A 15,856-nucleotide genomic window follows, 5' to 3' on the forward strand; every position below is an offset into this window, starting at 1 on the left:
AAGTTGTAAGTGTTAAAGGTCAGTTTAAATTTCATGACCTTCAGCAAATGCTTTTGCTCGACTGTTCTCAGTGCACATGGAAAATCTTTTTATTGACTTCTGCAAATACATCGTGACATTTTCAAGCAAAGGTTGCTAAGAAGGTTGCAGCCATTGGATAGATATAGTCGTGGGTTTGAAATAAGCTGGCATGTCTCTCAACTATATTCAATATCTGCAAGTAGTCCCCATTATGAGGGGGCAGGGTAGGTCTTGTCCCCTTAGCTTTTATGATGGCCCCACTACTTAATGAGTTAGTGCCAGAGATGGGTGCCAGGAGAAGGTGAGGAATACTCACATGGCTTCAGCGAAATTAACTCTTTATTCAAAGAGGCCAGGCAACTCTTCCCAGTAGAACTTGCCCCTATGAGGCAGTTGTGGAGGACTGAAGGTCCTCGCCTTCCCATAGCTCCCTATGTCTCCTCCCTTGGTTCCTTCTTAAGCAGTCTGATGCTCTGTCATCTTGCCTGCCTTTGCTCCACCCTTTACATACCTCTTTGGGCCCTGGGAGACCAGGTGGGAGGGGAGCTGGTTGCAGCAGGAGAGGGAGACTCCCTGGTTTCTTCAGCAGTCTGCTTTATCCCTGCCTCTTGCCCCCCTCCGCTCTACCTTCTGCCCCAATTCTGCACTGCTCACTGTCACAGTCTCTTCCTTCTCACTAAATTACCTCTTCTGCTTCTGACACACACACACACACACACACACACACACACACACACACAGAGAGAAATTAGTAGTGAAAACATGCAAAAGAGGATAGCGAAGTCTGAATTTTTAGTGTGGGTTGAACTTGGGCTGTTAATGCATTTGCAGGTAGGTGATGATGGTGATGTTCTCTTAGGAATCATAGAATTGTTGAGTTGGGAGGGATCCTGGGGGTCATCTAGTCCATCCCCCTACGATGCAGAAATCTCAACACGTGGTCCCACTATTCTAAGTCCCCCAACAAAGCTTGCCATCAATACCTTACATACTGTTTTTCTTAACCAGTTTTGGCCATTGTTCTTTTTCCCTGTCTCCCCCCCCCCCGCCCCCATTTGGCATCATATCTAAGACTAGTGACCTGTTCTGGAATCTACCCTCTCCCTTCTCTCCCCACCCCCTTTAAAAGTTAATCCTGAGTAGAAATTCCCCTGTTCTAGACGATCTCTCGATTGCTCTGCCCAGCCTGGCCTTAGACCAGATGTGTCAGAATATGGTTGCTTGTAGGCCCAACAGTCTTGGCAGATAGCAAAGGCCTTTCCTTTGAAAAGCTGAGACCCCAGAATTTTCAGAGCATGGCTTCCAATTTGACTTCAGATGAAAGTTCCTGCAATGGAACAAAATGCCCACCTATGGTTTCTTTGTTCTGGCTAAGATGTCCTTGGGCAGCAGGGGAAGGCATTTTCTACCTTAGAACTTGTGGAAATGGATTCTGAGATACTAGGCAATGCAAAGTCAGGATAAGTATTGGCCATATAGATCTCATGTTCCCCTCCCTCCAGATTTTGAAATGCCTTGTTTTTCTAGTGAAAATGCCTAGTGACCAATTTCTTTTAAAACTGCATTACTGTACCTTTATAGGTTGTGCAGAATTGCTGTCTTGTGATCTACTTTGCGGCTAATGAACCAACTTATTGAGACTTTTATAAGAAACGTTAAGTGGCCGTAACTGCCTAGAAAAGTTGAAGTTCAGGTTCAGGTTGTTTAAGTGAAACTGATGGATAAAGCAAGGTATCAAGTTTTTTAGGTTTTTTAAAAGGTGTTTGCCACCAGATTGCTGCCACAATACGTTGTATCTTGTCTAGATGCTTTTTCCTGTGCCAATTTCAAGCCATCAGTTGGATATACTCAAGCCTTCGAATTTGTGGAATAATTTTTGTTTCCAAGGTGATGTTATGAAAGATGACATTTTGATCTGGATGTCAAAACCTTCATATATAGAAGACACAAATGGATTTTTGTAGTGGTTTGATGGACACCAGAATATTAGCTTCAGTATGAATTAGGAGAAAGAACTTATTAGATGTGTTGGTCAAAGTTGGCAAGATAAGAAGTATGTTTTATAGAAAACCCATGGGAAAATTCTCATGATATGACAGTTCACATCCCAAGTATGTTTAACTGATGGTCAGTTTAAGACATGAGTAAGCAAACTAAGGCCCGTGGACGGTCTGCGAATCAGTTTGTTTTTACATGAGTAGAGTGTCTGCTTTTATTTAAAATGCATCTCTGGGTTATTTGTGGGGCATAGGAATTCATTCATTCCCCCCCCAAAAAAAATATAGTCCAGCCCCCCACAAGGACTGAGGGACAGTGGACTGGCCCCCTGCTGAAAAAGTTTGCTGACCCCTGGTTTAAGAGTTTTGATGAGACACTTCATCTTCTTTTGATTTTTCTGTAGGGAATAATTTCAGTTAGCTATAATTTGAGGACTAAAGCAGTCCCAAATGACATATTGAAATCAGCATGGGGGGGGAAACATCATAATACAGGTTTTGTTGTTGTTGTTTTTAAAAAAGAACTGGATTTCCAGGATTCCTGTGGTTAATACATCATGACTATTTGTGGAATTGCTAACGTTATATACTCTTGTGATTGACTGTTCTGTGCTTTTTGGAATATATTATTAAATGGTTCTGTATTATAGGCATTGATCTTTAGGCAAAAGATTGATTCCTAGTTTATTGATAGATCTAGAAAAATAGAGATTTGTGAGGGATGATAGGTATCTATGCCTAATTGGAAAGTGCTTCCATGGGGCCTGCATGTCTTTAATAATCAGCTGTCATCACCACTTCTGATCTCCCTGACTTTGAAACCAAAGAGCTGCAGGATTTCCTGAAAGTAAGGAAGTGGAGCTTCTCAAGCCCCACAGGTCTCCGTTGTTCTGTTCTCGTTCTCTCCTTCCAAACCTGTAACATGGACCCAGGCTGGTTAGGCATATGGGTGAGACAGATCCTGATCTGGATCAAAGTTAATCAACCAGAATCTTTCAATCCAGGATATTTTATTATTTGTTGTCCAAGGGTAAAGCAAGTGAGAAATAATAGGTCACCCCTGAAATAAATTAAACCGTATATTGTAACTCAATCCTACACTTGCTGTAGATCCTAGAATTAGTTGTACTAATTGGCAGATGAAAGCATAATAATACTAATTTATTATTTATACCCCGCCCATCTGGCCAGGACTTCCCAGCCACTCTGGGCGGCTCCCAGCAGAATATTACAAACACGATAAAATATCAAACATTAAAAACCTCCCTAAACAGGACTGCCTACAGATGCCTTCTAAAAGTCAGATAGTTCTTTATTTCTTTGACATCTGATGGGAGGGCATTCCACCAGGCGGGTGCCACTACCAGGAAGGTCCTCTGCCTGGTTCCCTGTAACTTCGCTTCTCGCAGTGAGGGAAACGCCAGAAGGCCCTTGGAGCTGGACCTCAGTGTCTGGACTGAACAAAGGGGGTGGAGACGCTCCTTCAGGTATACTGAGTCGAGGCCGTTTAGGGCTTGAAAGGTGAGCAACAACACTTTGAATTGTGCTTGGAAATGTACTAAATGTCAGTGGTATAGTGGGTTTTTCCCCTGGAGCTTCCCCAGGCAAAAGCATGTTCATAATGAACCATTTCTGTATTGTCTTCAAGGGAGTGGGGGTGGGGACAGCAAGTGACCAATCAGCTAGGGTCCTAGGCTTCCTCTGGTGTCATATGTACACAGGATGGTGATACTGAATATAAATAGTAGATAATTTTGCCAGCTAGCCACGTTTATCTTAGGTCACTGCTATCCTTGAATATATATACATGTGGTTCTTACTGGTGGTAGTGATCGTTTTTGGGGTGGGGACTAGAACAATTTTCAGGCTTGTGGCTCTTGCTACTTATAAAATCTATAAGAGTGTTTGTTAGTGGCTTCTATAGTAAATTATTAGTTGATACTGATAGCCTTTTTGCTGTGCCTATCAATTATTTTTTATTGTTTCATGTTGCTTACTTAAGCCATTCCGACTCCTTCCTGGAATGCAGATTATTGCATATTTAATGATAACAGCACCACTGAAGGGATCTACATGTAAATAAAGATTCAGTTTTTTAAAAACTGAGCCTACACTCTTGGCACCATGTTGTGATGGAATAAACCTCCTTTTTCAACACGTCCTCATTCTTTCAGAATGACGCTGCTTTGGACAAAGTGATGCATCGAGAAAATAAAATGCATTGCGCTGTGCTGCTGTTGTAATTCTTGCTCTTAAAATATACCAAGATGAGATACTTGCTGAGACTAGCACCATTTGACTACCACAGTATTAAATTGCAAAGCTCGAACCTGTATTGTATTGTATTGAAAATGACTGTCTTGCAGAAAAACCAGTGCATTTGTTTATCCAATGCTTGCTTTTGTGCTTTTTAAAAAGCATATATTAAATTTCAGCTTGCATTATATATGATGAGAGGGGGAGATATCTGTTCATTGCCAGTAATGTAGCAGGCAGGTGGCAGTGGGTAAATTTCAGAAACGCTTAAACTTTTTTCATTCTAGCAACCGCAGGGATTGATTAAATAGTGTTGTCTTGGAAGAAAATTCGAGAAACAAATCTTGTTTGGATGCAGCAATGCAGAACAAAAGGCACTTCAGTTCACTTAACTCTTGGCATGTAGGTCATGACATTAGCTAGTGAATTTAGCTGGAGTTGAGGCAAAAAGGCATTTTGTCAAGACTCTGCACTGCAAAATAAAGCCCCCTTGGTCAACTTTTTTCTGGAGTGGCACAAAAACAGAGGAAGTGTTTGTGTAGCTGGTATCTACCCTTGGAGCATTCTTCCCCTCTCCACCATCCCAGTATCATTCTGGAGCACCAGTTTGCTTTGCTACTTTTTTGCTGACAAACTGGCACGAAAGTAAACTTCTGGAGGTCTTCTATGGAAACATTTCTCTCCCCCGTCCCCCGCCAGCAAAGTCCTTTCTGAACATTCAGTGCAGCCCTGATTTAAATCTGCTGCTAGTAAACCACCTTTCCCGAGGGTTTTTTGTACCATAATAGTTCTGCTTTAAGGATATTACAGTACTGCTAAATTGATTCCCCACCTTAGCCTTTTCCCCAGGTGCCCATGTTTTGACAATGGTATGATCCAGCTAGACATCTTACGTTTTAATTAATTTCTTGTTCTGATGCTTTCCTCCTTTTTTAACGTGACAGAATTCTCTGACAAGAAGTTGTCCCCTTGCTAATGATTCCCAAGCACGGAGTGGTGCCCGATTTCACACCTCTTACGACAAAAGATACGTCATCAAAACCATAACAAGTGAAGATGTAGCAGAAATGCACAATATACTGAAGAAATATCACCAGGTAATTAATTTCTTGTTTCAAGGGGGTGGGCTTGTGAGGAAAAACACATTCATTGAAGTTTTTATAATGCAGGAAACAGAGGTTTTAAACTAGAGTTGGTTTACCACTGTATTTTCAGTTGAATCAACACTTTGGTACATAAATTTTAAACATTATTAATGGCAGAGACTAGCAGTTCGAAAGCACGTCAAAGTGCAAGTAGATAAATAGGTACCACTCCGGTGGGAAGGTAAACGGCGTTTCTGTGCACTGCTCTGGTTTTGCCAGAAGCGGCTTAGTCATGCTGGCCACAAGAGCCAGAAAAACTGTTTATAGACAAATGCCGGCTCACTCGACCAATAAAGCGAGATGAGCACCGCAACCCCAGTGTCGTTCGCGACTGGACTTAACTGTCAGGGGTCCTTTACCTTTACCTTTGTTACATTAAAACAAACAACTCTAGACATTTTTGAAGTCTGCATCCCATCCTGAAATATCAGCCTGCTCAGGTCCTTTGAAAGCGTCCCATCTAGTTTTTGAGCAACAGAGGAAAACTTTTAAGTGGTGGCACCAAGATTTTGGAATTCTCCCCCCGGAAGTACAGCTGGCACCAACATTGATAGCGTTTTGGTGCCAGATTAACACTTGTCTGTTTACCCAGTCATTTATGGGATGTTAACCAGCTGCTGCAATTGGTGTGTTGGAGTATTTCATTTATATTACAATCTGCTCTTATTTTGTTTGGGTTGTTTTAAATGTTAATTTAACCTACCTGGGAACCAAGTGATGGGGCTGGGTATAAAATGTTCTTAATAAAATCAGTAACGGTAGCTGGCTTGCTATAGTTGGGAAGATTCCCCTCATAATAGCATCAAAATTTATTTGCTTGAGTGTTTTGTCTTTCAACCTCCTCTGTCCAATTTTTTTCTGTGCCTACATGATACTTTAGCTTTCACCCTAATACCATGAGTGGCAGTCAATATGGCTGCTGTCAACTCCTTACCCATATAAATTTGGTTAAGCAGTGCAGGCTAACGTTAGATCTAGCACTTACCCTAGAGGTTTTTAGGTGCCTGACTTTAACAAATGAAAACATCAAATTCAACATTACTATTCTAGTTAAAATGGATATATGTGTATCACATTACAATCAGAACAATTAAAAGTTGACAATTACAGAAATAGTGTCTGATATTAACTTGAAACAACTATTTGTGACCCAGTTGTTGATGTGTGAAATATACCTATTTTTGCTATAGTAGAGGCAAAATAATAGGAATCACTGTATATGTATCCATGGCATACTAATTTAGCAGCATATCTTGCAGGAACACATGTCAGGCAGCTAGAAGTGTGGCTGGTTCTCCGGAATGTGTGCATAGGATAAAGCAGACACATATTTGACTTTGCAGTTCCATGTAAATGAGTCCTTAGTGATCACGGCTACATCTGGGATTAAACAACATGGCTTTAGATAAGAGAGCATGACTTCAACCATTGTATTCCAAAAAGCAACTATATGTCAATCATTAGGATCATATACAATGTATTAGCCATACATGAAGCAATGATTTTATTGCAATCTGAAATATATATGGAAGGAATACACATAAGGAATGCCTGTTTTTGAAGCACTTTTTGGCTTTATCTATCTATGTAAGGCATTTTTACCCTCTTTTGAAGAAAAGGCTCCTAGAGCAGCTTACAGATCAATAAAAAGCACACTGGGTTTTGCCTTCAGGCTTGCAATCTAAAATACATGACACAAAAGAAGATAGGAATGGTGAAGGAGGAGGAAAAGCAAAAGTGCCAGTTCTTTAGGTTACATTTCTTATCAGTTCGCGTAGCCAGTTCAAGGGAGCCTGAGGACAGATGCCAGTCCATAACTGAGATGCAGTTGATTTATCCCAAACACATCATCCTGCCCTGGACTTGTTCTCCTAAAAACAAGTAAACCCCCACCTTCTGAAAGGCAAGACAGAGCAAGTGTCAATCTCTTCATCAATGGGTAAGAAATAGGGCCAGAAAGTGTCTTAGTCATGTTTGGAAAGATGCTCCTCTCAGTTTCATTTTTTTGAATTGCCTCTAAAGGTTGCGACTGTCCCTTCTTTTTTTGGGGGGGTGTTTTGGGGAGGTCAGCAAAACATAAACAGTGTTTATCATGTCTTTCTTCTTTCCTTCCCTCAAATCTCTGCTTCAGTAAGCATCGCCCAACTGAGGAATAGGAAACACTTGAACATATTGAATGCATTCTGTTTTTAGTTCCGTTTCAGGCATGCACAAGTTTACTAATAAATATGCTAAAGGGCACTATGCTTGCCTCGTAGATTTAATAGTCCCAGGAGTCCTGATAGCTGCATTAAAAGCCTATTTATGTTAAACAATCCACATTTTAAACTTAATTGCAGTGTATTTTTTATTTTTAAAAAACCTGTGGTTTATATCTGCAGACTAAAAATAAAACATAGTTCTAATCCATCTGCTGCTGCAGCCAACTTCAGTTGACTCTCTTCTCTTTTTCTTCTACCACGTGTCGTCCGCCTGTTAATAACTTTGCAGCCTTTTCTTTCCATTGCATCCTTTTTTTCTGTAGGACAGCTTCCTTTTTAGCTTGTTATACTTCATTCCTGACTACATGTAAGTGGTGCTGATTTCAGTTGAATTTTAAGGTGGAGTTGCCCACATTCCTTTTTCAGCTTCATGGTAGTGTTTCCCTTCCACCACTTTCCCCTGCCCCAAAGTCAGCATGCATAGGAAACATGGCAGGACTTTGGGAGATGTGTGTGTCTAAATTTACCGTTATTGTGTGACTATTCTTGATTCATTGGCTACTGGAATGCCAGAGGAGGGGCTTGCAACTATTTTTCTACGAACAGGTTTTGCTGGTTTATCTTGCTTACAAGTGACCCAGTTCATTTCTCACGGAGCAAACTGCTACTCACTGTATGTTTTAACGTGGGTGGGCTGCATTCTTAGCATGTACGTCTCCTTTAAAAATATAGGGGAGTCTGTTTTTGTCTTGTTTCTTCCTGGTAAGATTTGGTCAGTTTTGTCTTTTGACCTGGATGTTGTGAAAACCCTTTTCTGCTGTTGGACCTAAATTGTAGTTGTTAAAAATGAGAACTTGAATCTTCTTTTTTTAAAATGTACATATATGCCTTCCTTACATATCAAGCTTTTAAACCGATGATTTAGGAGTCGTGAAATGTTTTACTGTGGTCTATGTCACCATTGTAGGGACGCAAGTGGCCCTGTAGGTTAAACCACAGAGCCTAGGACTTACCAATCAGAAGGTTGGCGGTTCAAATCCCCGCGACGGGGTGAGCTCCCGTTGCTCGGTCCTTGCTCCTGCCAACCTAGCAGTTCAAAAGCACATCAAAGTGCAAGTAGATAAATAGGTACCGCTCCGGGGGGAAGGTAAACGGCGTTTCGGTGTGCTGCTCTGTTTCGCCAGAAGCAGCTTAGTCATGCTGGCCACATGACCCGGAAGCTGTACGCCAGCTCTCTCGGCCAGTAAAGCGAGATGAGCGCCGCAACCCCAGAGTCGGTCACGACTGGACCTAACGGTCAGGGGTCCCTTTACCTTTACCTATGTCACCATTGTAGCTACAGTAGAAGTACTGTAGTAGTGATCTAGCATGTATATATAGAAACAGCTTTGTAGATACAGTCAGGAAACATAAGACTTGTATGGCCTCTGCTTGCACGTTTACTTGAAGGTAAGTTCAGAGTGGAGCATTACCTAGTAAGCATGCATAACATTTTAGCCTTGACACCTTTAGCAGTTTCTGCGACTAAAGAACATTGACACAGCAGTGAAGTCCCAGAAAAAGATGTATGCAAATGGCTAAAAGTAATGGGGAAGTGGCATTAAATGCCACAGTTTCTTATTTGTTACCCTGGAAGAGATCTACACTCAGCCATGTAGCTCAGCTGGTGACTGGGGGCCAGTCACAGGACTGCTCATTTTTATTTATTCCATTTATAGGCTACCTTTATCTTTCAAGGATCACAAGGCGGTATAAATGGTTCTAATTCCCCCCCATTTCATCCCCACAACATCCCTGTAAGGTGGGGCAGGCAGAGTGGTACTAGTGACTGGTCCAAGGTCACACAGTGAGATTTCATGGCTGAGTTGGGATTTGAACCCTGTTCTCCCAAATCCTAGTCCAACATTCTAACCATCTGGAGACGTTATTCCCTCTTAACTCCTCACAAAACTCCTTCTGGCCTATAGGGTTGAGTGGTGTGCATTTTAGCTACTGCTTTAAAGTAATGTACAAATGGACTTTAATCTTCTTTAAGGCAGGGTTAGGAAACCTGGGACTCAGGTACCAATTGCAACCCTCCAGGCTGTGGTCAGAGGCAGCAATCCTTCTGAATCCCAGTTGCAGGAAAGGGTTCTTGCGCTCGGTGTTATGTATTGAAGTGCTCACCCTGGCCACCAGGGGTATTGTGTATACAGTGGTACCTCGGGTTACATATGCTTCAGGTTACATACACTTCAGTTTGCACACTCTGCTAACCTAGAAATAGTGCTTCAGGTTAAGAACTTTGCTTCAGGATAAGAACAGAAATCGGGCTCCGGCGGCGCGGCAGCAGCAGGAGGCCCCATTAGCTAAAGTGGTGCTTCAGGTTAAGAACAGTTTCAGGTTAAGTACAGACCTCCGGAACGAATTAAGTACTTAACCCGAGGTACCACTGTATAGTTTTCACTCAGGCCCACGTCAGTTAATTTAGGTGGGAAACCCTGGGGTGTTGTTACAATGTTGACAGCCGACTGCCTATAAAAGCAGGCCGGCTGTTCAGTTCAGTTCAGTTCAGTTCCAGCTTACTATAAAGAACCACTTGGAGAAATCTGTGCATTTTCTTTGTCAACACACTACTTAATACTCAGGTCCTCCTTGAGGTTTATCCCATAGGGACCTGGTGAGCCAGTGGTGAGAACAGGATGCTGGACTAGATGAGACCTTGGCCTGATCCAGAAGGGATCTTTTGATGTTCTTATGTTATATTCTCTGCCTTGGGAATTCTCCCCAGGCCTTCCCTTGCACCCCAAGGTTTTCTGTTTGTTTGACTAGAATGCGTCCTTGAACTCTGCTAATGCCTCTTGCTTGGCTGGATGGAGACAGGGTGTGTGTAGAAACAGGCCTATTTGTATAGAGGTGAAATATTTGTAACTCTACCCACTTTGGTCTGTGGCCAGTATTTCTATGTGGCCCTTGGGAGGTTGCCTAGAATATAATGTGGACCTTGGATTGAAAAGAGTTCCCCCACCTCTGGTTTAAGGTATTGACACTCTACCCTTCAACAGGGGTTGCAGTGGTGACTAGGATTGGGTGTTCAGCAACTCCCCACTCAAGCCTTACTTGTGTAGGGGCGTGGATGGGGTTGTTGCTTAGTTCCTGCTCATCCCATCAGCCAAGTTGGCTTCCAGAATTGCTGGGTTACAGCTTCTGATCTTGCTCTGTGTGCAATGGCTGAGCTGTGGGCAGCAGAACAGCTAGCAGACTTTTGTAATTAATGTTGTGGCATAGCCAAGATTATTGAGATTTCTGTACCCCCTGGCCACAACCTGTAACATTGAATGAACCTGAACATTGAAAACATAATGATCTGCTTTTTCACACCTGACAGATCACTGTCTTGCCAAACGTATCTTCTCAGGGCTGATCTAGAAATAATTTAATGAGGCCCTCTATACACCAAGCTTAAACTGAGTAGGAGATGACTCTCTAAATTGGCTTCACAGCACAGAAACTCTCTTTTACCAGACATTTGGCATAAGCTGTAAAGGTAAAGGTATCCCTGCCCGTACGGGCCAGTCGTGTCCGACTCTAGGGTTGCGCGCTCATCTCGCTCTAGAGGCTGTGAGCCGGCGCCGTCCAAAGACACTTCCGGGTCATGTGGCCAGCGTGATGAAGCTGCAGCTGGTGAGCCAGCACCAGCGCAGCACACGGAAATGCCGTTTACCTTCCCGCTATAAAGCGGTACCTATTTATCTACTTGCACTTAAGAGTGCTTTCGAACTGCTAGGTGGGCAGGAGCTGGGACCGAACAACGGGAGCTCACCCTGCCGCGGGGATTCGAACCGCTGACCATACGATCGGAAAGTCGTAGGCGCTGAGGTTTTACCCACAGCGCCACCCGCGTCCCTTTGGCATAAGCTGACCACCCTTTAAAACAATGCAAAACCATTCTGTTCAGGCTAGCTGGGATTAGAGAAGAATTTTTGACTAGCACATCTGTATTTGAACTTTTACTTGTCAAAGCCTTGTCGTTAAATGCATAGTTCTCACCTTGAACATTTTTAGGGCAGGGTATTAATGAAGACTCATTCAGACTTGCATCTCTTTTTGTAAAATAGCTTTTATTTACACTGTGTGAAGCAGTGCAGCTTAAAAAATATATAGGCCCTTTAATCTCAAAGGAGAACGCATGTCTTTTTGTCAAAACGTATGCTGAAATGCTCTGGAGGAATTATCCTGGAATATATTGAAATGATCAAAGCACCGGCAAACCAAAGAACAAAGTCGGAAACGATTGCTGTTGCCAAGTAAGAGTTTCAGCAGCAGTGACAACTGCAGAACTCTTGATAGACATCTCTGTGCAAAGGAGATCAATGTAAAAATATGAAGGTTTAAATTATAAATACCTGATACAGTTGGCTTCTTTTTATTTCAAGAAGGTTCCCAGGGGCTACTCATACAGCAGATGATAATGATGGATTTCACTGCTGTGGAATGAGTTGTGGTTACTGATGATTTTTTTTGGGGGGGGGACCTGTCGTCTTAGTTAGCTCCAGCTCCTTTAGAACCACCCACCAAACTGGCACTACTGATATCATGAAATGCCTCTTTTTTATTATTATTCTTTCCACAATACACAATAACAGGGTTGTACTTGTCAGGGCGGGACACGGGTGGCACTGTGGGTTAAACCACAGAGCCTAGTACTTGCCGATCAGAAGGTCGGCGGTTCGAATCCCCGCAATGGGGTGAGCTCCCGTTTCTCGGTCCCTGCTCCTGCCCACCTAGCAGTTTGAAAGCACGTCAAAGTGCAAGTAGATAAATAGGTACTGCTCCGGCGGGAAGGTAAACAGCATTTCCGTGTGCTGCTCTGGTTCGCCAGAAATGGCTTAGTCATGCTGGCCACATGACCTGGAAGCTGTATGCCGGCTCCCTTGGCCAATAAAGCGAGATGAGCGCCGCAACCCCAGAGTCGGCCATGACTGGACCTAATGGTCAGGGGGTCCCTTTACCTTTACTTGTCAGGGCATCCCAATATGGAGCCTGCTGCCATCTCTAAAGTTTGCAGACCTTTATGAAGCTCTGCAGCATTAAGTTATTGTGCTCCAGACCACAGAACCTCACTCGAAGTGCAATGAATGTTTTGACACACTCCTGGTAATAATGTTCACTTTCTTCATAAACAGTCTGCTAGAAACTGTAGAATAAACCATTGCTCATAGATCACATATGGACTTCCGCATTGTCACAGTGAGCTATATTCTGAAGAAGGTCCCTTATGGTGCCAGAATTGTGCCTTATATATGAGAGGAAGGAAGAAACTGGTGGTAAAATGTTCTTCATTTCACTATGGAGAGTCAGGGATTTTATTTTTTCTTGTTGGCTTGGAACTTTGCATTCTGTTCATGCTCTGGAGGTTGAACATAATGAGCCACTGCCTCTGGAATTTTACAGGGATAGGGCCTCCTGCATAAGTGAAATCAGAATAATTGATTTGTAGGAAGGATAAATCTTTTTGTGGGGGACATACACACATAGATGAGGGGACACACTCATAGTTTCCTAAGACATGGAAACACCCCTTCAAACATACATTCCTGAAGATACACTGGAACAGCCAAGTTGTGGAGGAGTCCATAGCTCAGAAATCAGTCTGGTCACTAATAAGTAAAGGTTATGGAGTCCATGGCTCTCCATTTGTTGGACTACAATTCCCATCACCCACGCCATTGCTTGCTGGGACTGATGGGAATTGGAGTCCAATAACACCTAGATAGTCCTAGGTTCCCCATCCCTACTCTGAAAATGCAGTGCCAGTAAATTAAAGGAAGTGCCCAGTCTTTGAAATTATGTCTTTGGAGGATGTACAAGGACAGGGAGAAAGGATAGATAACCTTTTCCTCCCTCCCCAAGCCTAAACTTCGTCAGCAAGCTTGTGTAACATGCTGCTTTTTCCTGGTCAACTTGTAGATTTATAGGAGCATATACCGTACTTCATATAGTAGGAACACGCACTAGATAAACAGAACTTTTTATTTTAAAGGAAACCCTACTTGGTGTGTTTTGTTTCTGGTTTCCTATTTTGGGGCCATAGTAAGTAGGGCTAAAAAGTCCCAAGGATGCGACCTAGAAGAAGCATCACACAGCATAATATCTCAGTTTATATTAAATGACCCAATGGCTTGGACTTCTGATGGTGGCAGTAAGACAATAACCTGTCTGAAATCGCCCTCCCTGAGCAAATCTGAGTGTTAACAGTTGTTTTAGCAATGAGTTATTTCATGTAATTGTATGTGCAATCATGCAGGTTCATGTTTAAATCTGGAAGATGTATACTACTTAAACGCTTAGTCGTTTACAGTGCTGAGCATCTTCAGAAAGTATAATTAGCTCAACACTGTGCATGTCTTACAAACCATGAATTTAAAAGCCTTCTACTTAGTATATGCCTAGCATGTAGTGAATGCCTAACTACACAATTGGGGCAACTGATAATTTATGCTATATCCCCCTTTCACTTAGCATAGATGTCTTCTTTGAAAAGGCATTTTCTCCAAATCACATTGTGTTTATTAGCAATTTGAGTGGAAAGAGTGCAATTGCATTTCTGTGTGTGTGTGTGTGTGTGTGTGTGTGTGTGAGAGAGAGAGAGAGAGAGAGAGAGAGAGAGAGAGACTGGAGCTCCTCTTTCAAGATTTATTGTAAATGCAACACAAGAGTGCAGATAATTGCTGCCTTGATAATCCATTGCTTTTTGTGTCTGTAACACAGCTATATTAATATTTTCATCAGGGTAGTGGCATGACTGGCAAAATAGTTTGGGGATCAAATACGGTAGTTGGTGAGAGGACATACACTGTGCAGAAGCCTGATAATAGTACCAAACAATAGTACCAAAAGACTGTGCACAATGAAATTGGGCAAAGACTACACACAATGGAATTAATTTGGTGAATGTAGAGAGAAGTGGCTCAGGTTTGTAATGCTAACTTTCAAAGGACAAGAGGCACATCTTATTAGTCTTAGTGACTAATAAGAGCTGTTGGATTTAGTTTTAATACTCAAGATAAATTTTAGTATACGAATTCTGGAATTTACTGTGTTAAACAGAGACGGAATTACACATTGTCAGTACACTATGCAGGAGTCTTTGTCTGGTGGCATCTAAGAATGAGCAGTATGTGAGGCCTTTGTTTAATATGCTACAGTACACTCGCTGAATGTGTTTAGGAAAATTAGTGTTTTTTCTTTTCTTTTCTTTCTTCCCATAGGGCTCAATTTGTCTTTTATTTATAGATTTGTTTTTAAGTAGTTGAAAGCTTTAGACAGGTTTTTTTTAAAACAAAACAAAACGCTGAATTCTTGGAATGTATCAAACGAAGACTTGTTTGTGACTAGATTTCCAATTAATATGTAGGCAAAACTGAAACTGCCAGTTAATGGGCACCAACAAAAATCCTGTAGCCCTCTTTCTGAACAATTAATTTTGTTTGCCTACTTTCCAACAGAAATAGCAGGAATAAATAGGTTTTGAAGGGGGGAAAGGTAGGAAGCTTTAGATTAATTTATTAGGCTTTTGAATGGAAAACTTATTTGCCCCTCACCACACCTTTTTTGTGTGTTTACAGTAAGTTTTATTAATAGCCACAGACAATTCCCATTTCTATGCATAACGTATCAGGAAAAAAGGCAAGAGCTCTAACTAGTATATATGAAAAAACCTGATACAGTCAAACCAAATGCCTCCGTTTTGGAACGTTTTCGCTCCCGAACAGCGAAAACCCGGAAGTAAGTGTTCTGGTTTTCGAACGTTTTTCGGAATCTGAGAACATCCGACGCGGCTTCTGCTTGAGTGCAGGAAGTTCCTGCAGCCAATCAGAAGCCGTGCCTCGGTTGTTGAACATTTTGGAAGCCACATGAGCTTCTGGAATGGATTATGTTCAACAACCGAGGTTTGACTGTAATGTAAAACCCTGGAGTGTGGGACACAGATGGTGCTGTGGGTTAAACCACAGAGCCTAGGACTTGCCAATCAGAAGGTTGGTGGTTCAAATCCCCATGACGGGGTGAGCTCCCATTGCTCAGTCCCTGCTCCTGCCAACCTAGCAGTTCAAAAGCACATCAAAAGTGCAAGTAGATAAATAGGTACGGCTCCAGCGGGAAGGTAAACGGCATTTCCGTGCGCTGCTTTGGTTTGCCAGAAGCAGCTTAGTCATGCTGGGTACATGACCCGGAAGCTGTATGCCGGCTCCCTCGG

The 15,856-nt window shown here is 42.4% G+C and overlaps 1 protein-coding gene across 1 annotated transcript in view; it reads left to right on the forward strand.

The window, feature by feature from the left end:
* The window catches only part of PIP4K2A (phosphatidylinositol-5-phosphate 4-kinase type 2 alpha), a 60,781-nt gene that overhangs the window by 29,145 nt on the left and 15,780 nt on the right, over window positions 1-15,856 (forward strand). The window contains exon 4 of the mRNA XM_083705069.1: window positions 5,219-5,371. Coding sequence (XP_083561195.1) covers window positions 5,219-5,371 — 153 coding nt within the window. The remainder of the gene's footprint in view (window positions 1-5,218; window positions 5,372-15,856) is intronic.

This window comes from Podarcis gaigeae, assembly GCF_964106915.1.
Source record: "Podarcis gaigeae genome assembly, chromosome: 12".
NCBI lineage: Eukaryota > Metazoa > Chordata > Lepidosauria > Squamata > Lacertidae > Podarcis > Podarcis gaigeae.